Genomic DNA, 17,462 nt, shown 5'->3' on the forward strand with positions numbered 1-17,462 from the left:
ACCTAAACCCTACCTCCTAATATCTCCAGTATCTAGACAACACTATACAGCACAACCCAAAACGTAGACCAGGTCATTTCGGCCAGTTATTTCTAGTTAAGCTAATTGATCCGCTATACTTAGATAGAAGAAGTGTATAGACCAGCTGTGTGTTAGAATACAGTGGCATCCCATCTCCCTAGGGGACATCTTGTACTGTTTACCCAACAGCTCTTACCTACAACGAGCTACATTAGACCTTCCAGGTAACAGAAACTCTTTTGGCAGTTGATCATGTAAAAAATTGTTATACACTTGATATTGGAATCCTCTTTGGAGTGTGTACAGTCCATATCGGCCAGTTAGGATGGGTGGGTGTGTGTGAGTCATGTGTGTGTCACTTGGTGTGTTTGCATGTGGTGTGTCACAGTTGCCAGCCATTAAAGGTGTGTGTGTGTGTGTGTGTGTGTGTGTGTGTGTGTGTGTGTGTGCGTGTGTGATGGTCAGATGTCTCACATCTCATCTCATGGTCAGGACTTGGTGCTGTGCTGCCACCCCGTTGGCCTGCTGTGGCTGTGGGTTGACCAGTGTGTTGGGTGGCTGGCCGTTGGGCTGGGCGCCAGTCTCGTTTAGCCTGCGGACACGGTACACCTCGTAGTGGATGCTACTGGTGATGTCCTTGATGTTCTGCATGTGGGTCCTGACAGAGAGGAAACACAGATGAAGATTTAGTGAGCAATGTAACCCAGAGAAACGTCACGCGTCATCCAAACACTGCTCAAACACAGTATCGCCATCACTTCAAACCCAGTTAATATTCACCTGATGAGAAGGTCTCGCAGGTGGGCAAACTCACAGTGCGCAATGTTCTCAACTGAAAAAACAGAGTAAAGAAAATGAAATTGCATTCTATGGGATAAACAGCTAGTGTTTTCTGTTTACAGGTACTCAAATCATATTCAACACAATAGCCACGTAAGCATATATGTTGTGTATCAGGGTGTGCGTAACAAGTTAAATGTCATGTGCTATTCTACACTCTGCCACAAGATGGGAGTGTTGCACCAAAGACAGGTCAAGGAAGCCCATTTAACTTGACATCTGCCACAATCATCTTAAATCATGATGACACCTTGCACTACAAGTAATTGAACACATCTCAGCTCCCTCGGCAAGTCAGACAGTTTAACAAACTCTTCCATGTTTGAATGATCGATTATGTCAAGTCCACAAAATGAAAAAGGAGCGTTATTTATGTGAAATCGCAGCACAGGAAATTCCATTCCATTTCATCCCTCTTAGGGAGGGGTGGGGGAGAGGAGGCTGCTGTGTGACCACCACAGTCTGTGGGTGGGTGTACTGATTCACATGGTGGTGGGTCTCCCTCAACCAGGCTGGTTTTTTAAATGTTTCTCGGGCTAACACTTTCCTCCACCCATTGCAAACAGGGGACTAACACGTCAAACCACACACAGAGACCGACATTGGGCACCAGCCCTCTCTGACTTAATGGAACGAGAAGGAGGGGGAGGAAGAACGGTCGATAGTGAGAAAGAGAGAATGACATTGGGGCAGTGGTAGAGGAAAAAGAGAACTTAAGAGACAGACAGAAAGAAAGAGGAGAGAGGGAGGAGAACGAGGAGAACCAGGAGAACCAGGTCCTGGCTATGAGAATCCTGGGCCCACAGGCCTCCCTCCTCTTGTGGCCTAATTTATGATATTGGTGCAGACGTGCCCAGCAGCTTCCTCTCCGATTGCTCCCTCCCTCTTCATCCTTTCCTCCCTTACGCCCTCCTTCCCTCCGCCTGAGCACACTGACTGCCTGGCTGGGTTAGAGTCATTGTTCCCTCAGCCAGGGGACAACCACATTACTCACTCTTATCACACCCGTGCTCGCAAACACACCTTTGTCTTAGAGTTCAATTACAGTCCATGGGTGTTTAAAGAACACCTTGACAGTTCCAGAACAGGAACTAAGTACCAGAACACTAGAAAGCTATGTATGCTAAGCTCTGGTTGGTTGGTTCTTTGAACAGACCTAACAGGAAAAGAGGTCCAGAATAATATAGTTGTTCTATACAAGTGTGGAGTGATGAAAGGAGCATTCACCAAGGGCCAAGAGGGGCCCTGAAGGGGCCAGGTGCATTCTGGGAAGGAAACAATCAGCCCTCCAGTGAAAAGGAGCTGTGACTTGCTCTCTCTCCTTTCCCCCACACTGTGTTTTTGATAAAGATGGCTCAGTAAATCCTCCTGGGGTCTGTGACTCAGAAATGTCTTTAGTCACAGACCAGAGAAACGTGGATATGAGAAACGCGCGCTCATAGTCACAAAAGACTCAATCATTTGGCCGGGATTTAAACATGTACTGGCAGCAGTAACATGCGTATGCATGGTTTCTCCACTGTACCGAGCAGGCCAGCCAAGTAAATCTGCTTCAACCCATTTCACATGATTAGTTTGACAGGGATAGTAAGGGTTGTGTGTGTGTGTGTGTGTGTTGAATTACCTTCTATGGTTCCCCACTTAGTTTTTCTGCCCAGAAGCCTCTTTCCATTGACCTGGTACTCCTGGTTGCTCCCCACCACAGCAAATGGGATCATCTCCTGAACCCACACACACAGTTTAAGACAAATAATTGCTTTGTAATGAATCCATGCGTCAGTGTGTGTGTGTGTGTGTGGGGGGGGGGGGATTCTGCATGCCTATACACACACTGTAAACCCACCCTGATCTTATCATTGATCATCCTGTCATCAGAATCCTCGTCAAACTCTTCCTGAGGATAGACGTCGATCCCGTTGGCTCGCAGTCCTTCCCTGATCTGCACAAACATAAAAACAGAAACACGTCACAATCTGACACCATGTTGCAGTGTCACATCAAATGTACTGTAGAAGCCCGGGGGAAGGGAAGCTGAGACATCGACAGTAAATAAACCTACTCATTCTTCCAACTCAACTTTCACTGGCTAACTGCCAACAATAAAAAAGATAAATGATTCATGCAGATAGCCAGATTGTTAGACCAGTATGAGGTCAACGTGACTGAAAATATAACAGAACAGGAAATGACTGACCTCAATTCTAGAGTAGCTCACTCAGAGTCCACCGTAAACACTGCTAAGGCTGGTGTTGACGTTAAATGATCTTTAATGATCCTTAACATGGAGAGTTGATGTGGAGGTTAACCACTATTGCACAAATATACAGCCAGACACCCAGGATTACAAAATGGCCACCTTCTTCTATGTCTTTATAATGGCTGGAAGACAGACGAGAGAGTGAGAATGACAGGCTTCTCCTGCCAGCGGTGATGGCCTTTAAATGAATGACCGTTCCGCTCACAATGACTACTTTGACAGTTTCCACTTGGTCGACGATGAACAGGTTTTCTAAATTTCTCTGTTTATACTTCTTGGAAAGTTTAAACTTGTAACTTTCTCAGTCTTAGGCCTATATTATAAGCCGACAAAAGTCGGGGGAATGTGATCAGAGCACACACGCACGCACACCCCCAACGAACTGTGGACACAGAGGGTAAAACAATAAAAAGCTCTCTGGTTCCCTTTGCGTGCATGTCAACTGCTGCAGGGAACAGAGAACATGGAAGAAACCTCAAAAAATAAAAATTAAGATCACAATCCCAGGGTCGTACATGGCCCAGTCCATGCAGCCAACCAAAACAAGCTGGTTACAAGCCCCAGAGCTTCCATCTCGCCTGCCCTTGTTCTCATTGGCCGTTGTCGAGGAAAACGGTAGCCAAGTTGCCCAGCGTGTTTCCTCCTCCAGAATTAATAAAGTTCTGTCTCTGGATGCCAGAGAGGGGGAGACTAGCGTCCCTCGAGTGTGTGTGTGCGTATGTTCTTTTCTTCTGCCAGGCTGACCACCAAACACACACTGGAACGGGGGGTTGCAGAGGCCTTTTTAAAACTAAGCCAAGCAGGTCATTGAGGCCTGTGTATCCTGGTATGTTGCACCTTTCAAGAGAAAGCAGGAAGAGAAAGCAGCAACGGAGAATTCCATCGAATTCTAAATCAGCAGAGATGGCCTCTGTACCTTAGACATGAGTCATCAACCGAAAGGGCTGCGCAGACAGCCTCTACCGAGCAGCTCCCAGACAGCCTCTACCGAGCAGCTACCAGACAGCCTCTACCGAGCAGCTACCAGACAGCCTCTACCGAGCAGCTACCAGACAGCCTCTACCGAGCAGCTACCAGACAGCCTCTACCGAGCAGCTACCAGACAGCCTCTACCGAGCAGCTACCAGACAGCTTCTACCAAGTGCTGCATAAACCTTACTCTAAACTCTGGAGGGGAACTCCTCATCTGAGGTCCTGTGTGGTTTCTCCATCTCCTGTACCCAGTAGCTTATTGCTAATAAGAGACTCGCCTGCTACAGTAAACTGGCATCTGTGCAGACGTCAGCTGCCTCGGAGGTTTACAGAAAGCTGCAATACTGTAAATAAATCACTTCTTAAAATGCTCCTTTCTGGCTAAAAACAAGCCGTTAAGTTTTCCAGGGTTTCATACCACTACTCCCCAGACTGGGCAGAGTACAGTAGTTTATCCAGATGGCTGCTGTTTGTAATGCCTGGCATCGCTTCATACCGGCCTGTGTGTGATCTTACCCTCTCGTTACCCTGTCTGTGTGTGTGTGTGATCTTACCCTCTCGTTACCCTGTCTGTGTGTGTGTGTGTGTGTGTGATCTTACCCTCTCGTTACCCTGTCTGTGTGTGTGTGTGTGTGTGTGTGTGTGTGTGTGTGTGTGTGTGTGTGTGTGTGTGTGTGATCTTACCCTCTCGTTACCCTGTTTCTACCTTGCTGTAAAGGCCTAACGTCAGCCCAGGTCAGGTTGTTGTAGTGCAAAAGGGACTAGTTTAAAAGCAAATCTACAGATCAATGTCATAGGCTTTTTGTGTACACACACATGCATGTATACACATCACACACACACACACCTTACCGTCTGTTTGAAGAAGTCCCTCTCCTCCAGGGTGAGTGTGTCTGCCTTAGCGATGACAGGGACGATGTTGACCACTTTACTCAGACGACTCATAAACTCCACATCCAGGGGCCTCAGACTGGAGAGAGACAACATGGGGGGGGACAGACCCTGAGAGAGAGAGAGAGAGAGAGAGAGAGAAAGATGTTAACAAGACAACTTCAAGAGTAAAGGATATATTTTCTGATCAAATCAAATGTTATTTGTCACATGAGCAGAATACAACAGGTGTAGTAGGCCTTACAATGAAATGCTTACTTACAAGCCCTTAACCAACAATTCTTTAAGAAGTTAAGAAAAATGTGTTAAGTATAAAATAGATAAGTCGAAAAATTGAAAATAAAAGTAACAAATAATTAAACAGCAGCAGTAAAATAACAATAGTGAGGCTATATACAAGGGGTACCGGTACAGAGTTAATGTGCGGGAGCACCGGTTAGTCGAGGTAATATGTACATGTAGGTAGAGTTAAAGTGACCATGCATAGATAATAAACAGAGAGTAGCAGCAGCGTAAAAGAGGGGTCTGGGTAGCCCTTTGATTAGCTGTTCAGGAGTCTTATGGCTTGGGGGTAGAAGCTGTTAAGAAGCGTTTTGGACTTGTACTCCGGTACCTCTTGCCGTGCGGTAGCAGAGAGAACAGTCTATGACTAGGGTTGCTGGCGTCATTGACCATTTTTAGGGCCTTCCTCTGACACCGCCTGGTATAGAGGTCCTGGATGGCGGGAAGCTTGTCCCCATGCACTACCTTTAGTAGGTGCCTTGCGTTCCGAGGCCGAGCGGTTGCCATACCAGGCAGTGATGCAACCAGTCCGGATGCTCTCGATGGTGCAGCGTTTGAACCTTTTGAGAATCTGAGGACACATGCCAAATCTTTTTAGTTTCCTGAAGGGGAATAGGCTTTGTTGTGCCCTCTTCACAACTGTCTTGGTGTGTTTGGACCATGATAGTTTGTTTGAGCCTGAAGCGCTCAACCTGCTCCACTGCAGCCCCGTCGATGAGAATGTGGGCGTGCTCAGTCCTCCTTTTCCTGTAGTCCACAATCATCTCCTTTGTCTTGATCAAGTTGAGGGAGAGGTTGCTGTTCCGGCACCACACAGCCAGGTCTCTGACCTCCTCCCTATAGGCTGTCTCGTCGTTGTTGGTGATCAGGCCTACCACTGTTGTGTCATCTGCAAACTTGATGATGGTGTTGAAGTCGTGCCTGGCCATGCAGTCGTGAGTGAACAGGGAGTACAGGAGGGGACCGAGCATGCACCCATGAGGGGCACACGTGTTGAGGATCAGCATGGCAGATTACCTACCCTTACCACCTGGGGTCAACCTGTCAGGGAGTCCAGGATCCAGTTGCAGATGGAGGTGTTCAGTCCCAGGGTCCTTAGCTTAGCGATGAGCTTTGAGGGCGCTATGCCACTGAACGCTGAGCTGTAGTCTCACATAGGTGTTCCTTTTGTCCAGGTGGGAAAGGGCAGTGTGGAGTGCAATAGAGATTGCACCATCTGTGGATCTGTTGAGGCGGATATGTGAATTAAAGTGGGTCTAGGGTTTCTTGGATAATGGTATTGATGTGAGCCATGACCAGCCTTTCGCAGGATTTCATGGCTACAGACGTGAGTGCTACGGGTCGGTAGTCATTTAGGCAGGTTACCTTAGTGTTGGGCACAGGGACTATGGTGGTCTGCTTGAAACATGTTGGTATTACAGATTCTGTCAGGGAGAGGTTGAAAATGTCAGTAAAGACACTTGCCAGTTGGTCAGCGCATGCTCGGATGTACACGTCCTGGTAATCCATCTGGCCCTGCGGTCTTGTGAATGTTGACCTGTTTACGGGTCTTACTCACGTCGGCGACGGAGAGTGTGATCACGCAGTCGTCCGGAACACTGATGCTCTCATGTTACTTGCCTCGAAGCGAGCATAGAAGTAATTTAGCTTGTTTGGTAGGCTCGTGTCACTGGGCAGCTCGTGGCTGTGCTTCCCTTTGTAGTCTGTAATAGTTTGCAAGCCCTGCCACATCCGACGAGCGTAGGAGCCGGTGTTGTACGATTCAACCTTTGTCCTGTATTGATGCTTTGCCTGTTTGATGGTTCCTTGGAGGGCATAGCAGGATCTCATATAAGCTTCCGGGTTAGAGTCCCACTCCTTGAAAGCGGCAGCTCTACCCTTTTGCGCAGATGTTGCCTGTAATCCATGGCTTCTGGTTGGGGTATGTACGTACAGTCACTGTGGGAACAACGTCATCAATGCACTTATTGATGAAGCCAGTGACTGATGTGGTGTACTCCTCAATGACATCATTAGGATCCCGGAACATATTCCAGTCTGTGCTAGCAAAACGTCCTGTAGCTTAGCTTGGTAGGTTATATTGTAATGCAGCACTGTGGTATAATTGAAAACATGTCCAAAACGTGTATTCAATCACAAAGGACATTTCTTTTGAGTATGATAGAGCAGTTGTGGGGCAATGAATGTCACATCCACTGATGACTTTTCAGTCATGCATGTTATGAGACAGATATACCACTAGGGGGCAATGATGGGCCATTGTCTATTATTTTCTGATCGATGACAATGTGATTGTGCAGCAGTGTGCCAGTATAATCCTAATTCTCAAATTTAAAAGACTAATCTTTCCAAGGTTAAACACAAAATGGTTAAGAACTGAAACTGATATAAGCCTGCAAACATATAAAGGTCGTCTCAAGATTTGTCATGGACGGCAGTTTTAGGAGGTGAAACGTGTTGGATAACGCAATTGAATACATATCTATATTGAGCATCATGTGATGAGAGATATTGTCATCAACTAACCACTCACACAAAGCTTGTGCATCCTACTCCCAAATGGTCAAGTCTTCAGAGCTTCTCTACTCGTCTGTCCTCCTATAAACCTTATCTCTTCCCCCATCTCATCTCTTTCTATCCTGTACACACTCTCCTCTCTGTTCTCTATCAGAGGAGAATGCATGGGAATGTTCAGGCAATAGCTAGCCTGGCAGGGCCTCTGGTTGTTCCGTATGTCTAGATTCTGAAATATGAATATGAATATCTAAACACTACCCTTTTTTGATGTTGTTCATTTTAAGACATACCGTTTGGAACAATACTCTATACAAGGACATCACATTTACAGAGTGGGCTCTCTGCTAATGCTAATTCTGCATTTCTGATAATTGTATGAGCACCGCCATAGCTCCCTCTCTTTTCCCCCAAAATCTCTTTTCAGTCTCTCTTTCCTATGGCATCACCACTCTCTGCCTGGCTGGCAGTAATGCCTCTGGTTGTTCCCCACTCCAGCTCCTCTCCTTCTGCTCTCCTCTCCCCTCCAATTATCCCAGCCATGCTGGGTCACCCTGGTTCAAAGACCTGGAGCAGCTGGACTATAGAGGGGCCCCCTCAGGAGAGAGGAGAGACGGGCACACTGAACGGGGCGTGAACAGAACACAACACGTGTCAATGCACGTCACACTAGGGTGTCCTGAGAGAGACCCACGTGACACGGTAAGAGAGAGAGAGATCCCACCCCCCCCAACCCATAGGTCAATGAGCCTCTGCTGCAGCTCTCCTTGGCTCCGCCTATAAATTTGATCTCCTGTCCCCTCAGGAATCGTGACCTCAGCTTTGTGGACTGTAAGTCAGACACACACGTGCTTCATGTGCATCAGTGGTATGTAGGCCTACTGTACACAGGTACAGTGTAGATGTTTGACTATGAAAATGTTCACGCGCTCCGGAACAAATAGACGAGACCGAGGTTCAAATTGACGCACAGCACGTGTGAATCACATATCGGTCAACACACACACACATAGACACGCACAATGTGCACACACAATACAGCTAGACTCCAAGTTCTTCACTTAAAACGGGAAATTATCAACAAAAAGGTCAACACACAAAATGCACTCCTACACACTAAACATATGTACCGTACATATTTATGCACACAGAGAGACGCCATATGCTCAAATTCTCCACTTCAAAAAGGGAAATAGTCAACTTGGTAGCTGTGTCTGCAGAGGGAGGGCTGAGCTGTCAGTGCTAACTCTGTTCTGTGGTCAAAATGGAAGCAACCATGTAAAGGAAGGGGGGGGTGACCGCACCGTAGACTGCTCTCTTCCCTCCACTTTCTCCGATGCCTTTAATAAAACCCCCTCACGGGTCAAGAGAGTCCAAGTGCAAGATTGCCTGGCGTAACCGCGGGTTACCCTGGTAGTTCTCAAGGAAGGCATCCTTCATGAGGTAACACGAGGACAGCCTAGAGGGGAGGAGTGCCGGTCAACCATTCAGTCAACGGCTGCTATGCACTTCCATTGACGACAGGTGCGGCCAAAATGGCATCTTATTCCCTATACAGAGCACTACTTTTGGCCATAGCCCACAGAGCATAGGTTGCCGTTTGGGACGCATCCTATGTCGATGGAAAACCGGTCGAGCTACTAAAAAAAGAGACCTTGAAGCAAATTGCTGACACTTAAATACTCTAACTAACCCAAGGGGCAATACCTTCAAATTGAAGTTTGACAATAAAAAGAGCCACCACCATTGGGCTATAAAACTTGATGTCTCTGCTATTATTTGGTGATATGGGATGCCAGGATTACTGAATATTCAGCGTAGTGTCCATTACGGACATAATGGCACCAAAGCACGGAGCTGTCCTAGACACATGGGTTCATTCCCAAATGGCATCCTAATCCCTATGTAGTTCCCTACTTTTGACCAGAGACATAGGGGCTCTGGTCAATAGTAGTGGACTAAAATAGGTAACAGGAGGTCATTTGTTACACAGCGCAACAAATTTATGGGGCACTCGAGGTCAAGGGGGTTAGAGAGGGAGGGGACTGGCAGGAGAAGAGAGGCATTTTAGCTTTTGGGACGAGAGAGAACGAGGGAAAAAGCCTTGGCTCGTGCTTTGCGAAAGAGGGTCTGGACAATGCACTGACTGTAGAGCTGCCATACACACACACACACACACACACACACAATGCAGCTGTGGTGTCACAAGGAGGTGAGAGAGTGTGTCAAACAGTGGGACACACACACTAAATACACTCCTGAGAATAACTAATGGGCAAACAGCCACCACCTGGGTGTTTAAAAACTATTCTATTAGTAATGCATACACATCTAGAAGACTGCAGGACCTTGACAGAATCTTTACATGCTCGGAGACAGACTGAAGCCACTTAACGACTTCCCCGTCGATTAGAATAAAATGCTTTTAACTTTGCATGAATGTCGAGGATTTTGATGTTTATATTTCAGTTAGTTAATATGAAGTAATTCTCTAAAATTTGCCACGGCCGCGGTTCCTGGTCAAATACACAAATGTATCCTAAACGCTTTGTTGTACATGCATGGTCTTAGTCTCCCTGGCACTCATTGTTTTGCTTTCACAGTCTATACGATTGGGTACTATAGCATCTGAGTCTTTGTGAAAGCTGATTCCCTCTGAGTCTCGGTGGACAAGATGAGGTCTACAAGCGGTCGAGAGAAAAGGGGGGCAGTCTAGAGGAAGTGGTGAAGTCCCAGACAAACAGAGTGTGTGTGTGTGTGAGAGAGAGAGAGCGAGAGAGAGTGTGTGACCATAACTCACCAGTGTCCAGTAGGTGGTATGAAGTACATGCAGCAGTGAACCCGTGAATCTGGGATCCTCTTCTTCCTGTTGATGTTGATCTCCTCCTGCAGATACTGCTCATACTGGTCATTGATGAACTTCATGATTGGCTGCCAGCTGATGGAGGGGAGGGGGGGGCACATGGGAAATGGAGTTCACAGACAGGCGACGACCCAGTCATTCACTCTGTGGTAGGGATTAAAAAAGAAAAACTACAACTCACCAGTTCTCGTTGTTGATGTGGTCCCCAAAGCCAGGAGTGTCGATTACCGTTAGCTTCATCCTCACGCCCTTCTCTTCAATGTCTAGACAGAGAGAGACACAGGAGAAATCCATGACATACATTACATTGCTAAATGTATACTGATGGACATCCGTATGTGTGTGTGTGTTACCGTGGCTGATGGACTTGATCTCGATGGTCTTGGGGATCCTCTCCTCGGGGGTGGACACCACAGACTTCCTGCTGACCTTAGACTTGAACAGGGTGTTCATCAGGGTCGACTTCCCCAGACCACTCTGACCTGTTAGAGACCAACACAGGGGGTGAACTATAGGTCTGGACACACAAACAGAGAGGGGCTTCTCCTCAACCATGAGGCTCTTCTCACCTGTCGTGAATGTGCAATAGCATTCCTGACTCTGAACAGAGACCCTACACACGAATTGTGAAAGACGAGAAACAAACATTCTAGCCTGCTGTAGGGTCATTCTAGCCTGCTGTAGGGTCATTCTAGCCTGCTGTAGGGTCATTCTAGCCTGCTGTGGGGTCATTCTAGCCTGCTGTAGGGTCATTCCAGCCTGCTGTAGGGTCATGCCAGCCTGCTGTAGGGTCATTCCAGCCTGCTGTAGGGTCATTCCAGCCTGCTGTAGGGTCATTCCAGCCTGCTGTAGGGTCAATCTAGCCTGCTGTAGGGTCATTCTAGCCTGCTGTAGGGTCATTCTAGCCTGCTGTAGGGTCATTCCAGCCTGCTGTAGGGTCATTCTAGCCTGCTGTAGGGTCATTCCAGCCTGCTGTAGGGTCATTCCAGCCTGCTGTAGGGTCATTCTAGCCTGCTATAGGTTCTTTTTGCCTGCTTTAGGGTCATTCTAGACTGCTTTAGGGTCATTCTAGCCTGCTGTAGGGTCATTCTAGCCTGCTTTATGGTCATTCTAGCCTGCTGTAGGGTCATTCTAGACTGCTTTAGGGTCATTCTAGCCTGCTTTAGGGTCATTCTAGCCTGCTGTAGGGTCATTCTAGCCTGCTTTATGGTCATTCTAGCCTGCTTTATGGTCATTCTAGCCTGCTGTAGGGTCATTCTAGACTGCTTTAGGGTCATTCTAGCCTGCTTTAGGGTCATTCTAGCCTGCTGTAGGGCAACACACTCCTCACCAAGACCCAGAAGAGGACTGGCCACCCCTCAGAGCCTGGTTCTTCTCTAGGTTTCTTCCTAAGTTCCTGCCTTTCTAGGGAGTTTTTCCTAGCCACTGTGCTTCTACATCTGCATTGCTTGCTGTTTTAGTCTGGGTTTCTGTATAAGCACTTTGTGACAACTGCTGATGTAAAAAGAGCTTTATAAATACATTTGATTGATTCCGCCATCTCCCCATAGGCATCCATTAGCAGCAGGCATCGGCAGCCCAGCTGTGCCAGCTTAATTAACCTTTACGCATCGGGGACACTGCTGCGGTCTAAGGGGCTTTAGGGCTGGGATTAGGGTCACACATCTCACAGAGAGGCCTTACGAGTCTGAGTTACATCTCCACTGACCTTTCAGACAATGCCTTTAGAGAGGGACAGAGTGTACTGCTGCTGTGTCAAACTCTGTCCTGCCCCCCCACCACCAATAGCCACTATAACATGTACAGTGGGGAGAACAAGTATTTGATACACTGACGATTTTGCAGGTTTTCCTACTTACAAAGCATGTAGAGGTCTGTCATTTGTATCATAGGTACACTTCAACTGTGAGAGACGGAATATATAACAAAAATCCTGAAAATCACATTGTATGATTTTTAAGTAATTAATTAGCATTTTATTGCATGACATAAGTATTTGATACATCAGAAGAGCAGAACTTAATATTTGGTACAGAAACCTGTTTGCAATTACAGAGATCATACGTTTCCTGTAGTTCTTCACCAGGTTTGCACACACTGCAGCAGGGATTTTGGCCCACTCCTCCTTACAGACCTTCTCCAGATCCTTCAGGTTTCGGGGCTGTCGCTGGGCAATACGGACTTTCAGCTCCCTCCAAAGATTTTCTATTGGGTTCAGGTCTGGAGACTGGCTAGGCCACTCCATGACCTTGAGATGCTTCTTACGGAGCCACTCCTTAGTTGCCCTGGCTGTGTGTTTCGGGTCGTTGTCATGCTGGAAGACCCAGCCACGACCCATCTTCAATGCTCTTACTGAGGGAAGGAAGTTGTTGGCCAAGATCTCGCGATACATGGCCCAATCCATCCTCCCCTCAATACGGTGCAGTCGTCCTGTCCCCTTTGCAGAAAAGCATCCCCAAAGAATAATGTTTCCACCTCCATGCTTCAAGGTTGGGATGGTGTTCTTGCGGTTGCACTCATCCTTCTTCTTCCTCCAAACACAGCGAGTGGAGTTTAGACTAAAAAGCTCTATTTTTGTCTCATCAGACCACATGACCTTCTCCCATTCCTCCTCTGGATCATCCAGATGGTCATTGGCAAAGTTCAGATGGGTCTGGACATGCGCTGGCTTGAGCAGGGGGACCGTGGGTGCGCTGCAGGATTTTAATCCATGACGGCGTAGTGTGTTACTAATGGTTTTCTTTGAGACTGTGGTCCCAGCTCTCTTCAGGTCATTGACCAGGTCCTGTCCTTACACAGCCCTCTGGTCTTGGCCATTGTGGAGAGGTTGGAGTCTGTTTGATTGAGTGTGTGGACAGGTGTCTTTTATACAGGTAACGAGTTCAAACAGGTGCAGTTAATACAGGTAATGAGTGGAGAACAGGAGGGCTTCTTAAAGAAAAACTAACAGGTCTGTGAGAGCCGGAATTCTTACTGGTTGGTAGGTGATCAAATACTTATGTCATGCAATAAAATACAAATTAATTACTTAAAAATCATACAATGTGATTTTCTGGATTTTTGTTTTAGATTCCGTCTCTCACAGTTGAAGTGTACCTATGATAACAATTACAGACCTCTACATGCTTTGTAAGTAGGAAAACCTGCAAAATCGGCAGTGTATCAAATACTTGTTCTCCCCACTGTATGCGCACTATTGCACAACATACCCTTTGCTCATAAACTATCCCATTCACTGCCTGTCTGCCTTTCTCCGACATTACCACTCCACTTCAAGTGGGCACACGTTTCTGACGTCTCTGATGTAGCACTGACTGAATGCTGCAATTTGCCCGAAAACAACTATGAGGATTGTGATGCATATCAACGACGACGTGCCGACAAGAGAAAGATATAGCCTAGTCAGAGAACATGGAAGTCTGGCGTAAAATGTTTTATTTATTGAATTGATCTTCCTACATGATAGCCATGAGAGAAAGTAAAAGTTTTTGACCTTGCCCAGATAGGTCTTCGTTGACTTGGTACCTTGAGATGCCACCTTTATTTTAAACAAACACATTCCAATGGTTTAGGATCTCCTTAGAACCACTATGACAGCTAGTATGTATACAAAACACACTCCCGCAGGGCTCCTATACAAACATACTGTGTGTGTGTGTGTGTGTGTGTGTGTGTGTGTGTGTGTGTGTGTGTGTGTGTGTCTCCGCGCTCTACTCTACCACCATCCCCTCCGACAGCCACGCAAACACAGAGACATCTAAGCTGGGAAGAGAGACTCGAGGTCCTTCAACATGCTCTTCGTAGCTTCAGTCACTTCTCACCATGGTAAAGTACAGGTAACTGCCAAAATAAAGGAAACACCAACATAAAGTGTCTTAATAGGGCGTTGGGGCACCACGAGCCACATCAGCTTCAATGCACCTTGGCATCGCTTCTACAAGTGTCTGGAACTCTGTTGGAGGGATGCGACACCATTCTTCCTCAAGAAATTCCATCATTTGGTGTTTTGTTGATGGAAAGCGCCGTCTCAGGCGCCACTGTTCAATTCGGTTGAGATCTGGTGACTGAGACACGCGCGAGCTGTGGTGAGCTGAGGGCAGAGTGGAGTGTGCTAGAGCTCTTCACCATTAATGGGCATCATTACTCCACCATAGTGCATGCCACTATGTGTAGTGTGTACCAATCTCAGGAGCACTCGGGGTAAGGGTTCCCCAATGGGGTTCCACACTAGTTAGTCCTGGAAGATCAACTCACTCCAGGCTCATTTCCCAATGACAGTTTGACTTTGAAAACATTTAAATGCAGAGTTTAGAAAAGAAAGTCTCTCTCTCTGGGGATGGGTGGATGTAACAGATGTGATGGTGAGGACGTGTGTGTGTGTGTGTTCACACGTGTGTTTAAAACCATTCACTCACATCCATGATCTCAAAAGGGTGTGTGTTGCACGCGTGTGTGTTTTGCTTGTGTGTATTCACTGTTCAACACCACTCACCGACGATCATGATGTTGAGCTCAAAGCCCTGTTTCATGGCCTTCCTCCTCATCTGCTCCAGGATGGCATCGATGCCCACGTAGCTGAAGTCACCAGCGCCATGTGACGCTCCCTTGGCAGGGGGTTGCGGGTGCGGCGGGGTGGACATGTTGCTGTGGCTCGGCTTGACCTCTGACCCTGATGATGAGAGAGAGAGAGAGAGAGAGAGAGAGAGAGAGAGATATCAGTGTTCAGCATGGAACATTTTATATAGGGGAGTTCCATCTCACTTGTCACTGTAGCTGCTGATCAATGAGTAGATTTCACGACAGTTCACTGAATTCCAGCTGGCTATATCAAACTGTACTGAACCCAAACTACACCGGACAAATGTAACTTATCAAACTGATTCTACACAACGGTAGTGGCATGTTTGGTGAATAACATGCTATGGGTATGACGGTTAACACCTCCATCTCACACAATAACTCAGACTCTTAACAAGAGTCCAACTGTAGCCACAGGAAAAGATACTCATACACCAACACTGTATGAAATGACTCAGAACCCCCCCCCCCCTCCATCCACACCCAACTGTCAAACACGGATCCCTGAGGAATCAAACTGAGTGATGCGGCCAACAACGTATAGACTATAGCCCAATAAATTACACACAGAACAGTGGACAAAAACACATCCGCTCCCCTACGTCACATAAATCTGAAGACGTACATGCGTGTGTTGTGGTGAACGATGGCGGCAAGCTGCAGCTGTGAAGTGGACGTAGTACTCACAATATTTCAAACTACAAAAAAAACAAAAAAAAAGTACACAGACTCGTGTTGTAGAATAGTAGCAGTTACAAGTTACCACTCACCTGAGTGAGTGACTGGGAGGCAGGTAGATGAAAAGTACAGTCTACAGTGAAGTAGACCTCAGATAATCCAAAAGTCGTTGAAGAGAAGGTATGACTGCCTATCGTAGCAAGGCTCACTGCCAAAGCAGTGTCTGGACGAGCCTACTGAACAGAAAACAAGCTACTTTCAACTGTTGCACGCACACACACACACACACACACACACGTAGCCCCGGCGTGGTGGGAGGAGACAGTTGGGTGTTTTTCCCTTTTGACAGCGTGCTCTGGTATCATCTACTGCTCGAGGTTTACAGACACTCCAAAACCACAGACAGAGGCGTAATCACAGCCAGCAAAATAGCTGTGAATGAATTCAAACATGCGATCAATAGATCCACAGACAAACCTCAAGACAAAATGTCCATATCCTGTAAACACGGACCACTATCAACGTGCTCCAGATAAGGGGGAACTGTGGCTGTCGTTTCCAGTGCTTCACATTCTAGTTTGTGTCCATGCACTCACAGTAGGAGAGAAAGTGGGACTCCCTTGTGAGTTTGACAACGTCTGTGACAGGTCATTGTAACCACCTCACCCTGCTCCTTGTCGCGGTGTGCCCGTTGACCTGATGAATATGGGTTGAGCATCAACAGCCACGTCTGTCTTTACAGCGGAATCTTCACCGCAGTCTCTGGGTTTCCTGTTCAACACACTAGCATCCACATCCTCTCGCTTTAGCTCGCCGGGCCTGATGATTCAAGTCGTTTTGTTCCACCTTGCACACCGGAAGTCATTGTCACACTGCGCCTCATTTCCTGTCCATGTCTGATAACGACAATTGTGAGCGTGCCCATAAAACACGCCGCCTCCGATCTGACACTAAATTCAATGTCACGTATAGAATCTTCTCCGATGGCTTTCTGCACAATGTGTAAGCATGTTGTGGAACCATTACAGCAGGAGCTTTCGTTTATTTGGACTGGGAAGTACAAGACTTTCCACATGGAAGCCCTGGGAAAAGTGCTGCTAATAAACTTTTAATAAACAGTGTTCCCAACTGGTCTATCGGAGCTAGAATTTCAGTGCCAAACGGGACCCTCGCCCAGTAACTACCACACACGCATACATCACCTACACACACTTCCCACCCACACACCCTTCAAAAACCCACACCCCAGAATGTAGGACTCCCAGTAGACTAATCGGAACGCCTGGGAATCTCTGAACGGAATGCCCGTTTCTTCTCCACTAATAGTCAGAGCGAGACGACACAATAGAAGAGAATGAGTAGGTGGTGCCGGTGGGGATGGACCACACCTTCACTAGCCGGCATCTGTGTGGAGCTGCAGTCTCGACCTTCGGTTTCCCAGACCCTGTGATGATTGATGGAGGCTAAGACACCGCAGAGCGGCTTGGCTGAAACGTCCTGGGAACATGAACTTCATAGACGAAAAAGCCGTGCCTCTTCACCGTCATCAATCAACACACGTCGCCG

General features: G+C 47.2%; 1 protein-coding gene across 6 annotated transcripts in view; it reads right to left on the reverse strand.

The window, feature by feature from the left end:
* Positions 1–482: 482 nt before the first annotated feature.
* Positions 483–17,462, reverse strand: part of LOC112230290 (septin-9-like) — an 84,109-nt gene continuing 67,129 nt past the window's right edge. For 5 of the 6 annotated variants that reach the window (XM_042310827.1, XM_042310828.1, XM_042310826.1 and 2 more), the window contains 9 exons: positions 15,133–15,309; positions 10,994–11,122; positions 10,822–10,903; positions 10,578–10,715; positions 4,943–5,060; positions 2,705–2,800; positions 2,486–2,582; positions 802–853; positions 483–679 (listed from right to left, as the gene is read on the reverse strand). In XM_042310827.1, the coding sequence (XP_042166761.1) occupies positions 499–679; positions 802–853; positions 2,486–2,582; positions 2,705–2,800; positions 4,943–5,060; positions 10,578–10,715; positions 10,822–10,903; positions 10,994–11,122; positions 15,133–15,309 (1,070 nt within the window). In that variant the 3' untranslated portion in view covers positions 483–498. Of the gene's footprint in view, positions 680–801; positions 854–2,485; positions 2,583–2,704; positions 2,801–4,942; positions 5,061–10,577; positions 10,716–10,821; positions 10,904–10,993; positions 11,123–15,132; positions 15,310–15,988; positions 16,162–17,462 lie in introns of those variants that run through there. The other variant, XM_042310830.1, reaches the window with a different exon arrangement.

This window comes from Oncorhynchus tshawytscha, linkage group LG32 (genome assembly GCF_018296145.1).
Source record: "Oncorhynchus tshawytscha isolate Ot180627B linkage group LG32, Otsh_v2.0, whole genome shotgun sequence".
In the NCBI taxonomy this organism is placed as follows: Eukaryota; Metazoa; Chordata; class Actinopteri; order Salmoniformes; family Salmonidae; genus Oncorhynchus; species Oncorhynchus tshawytscha.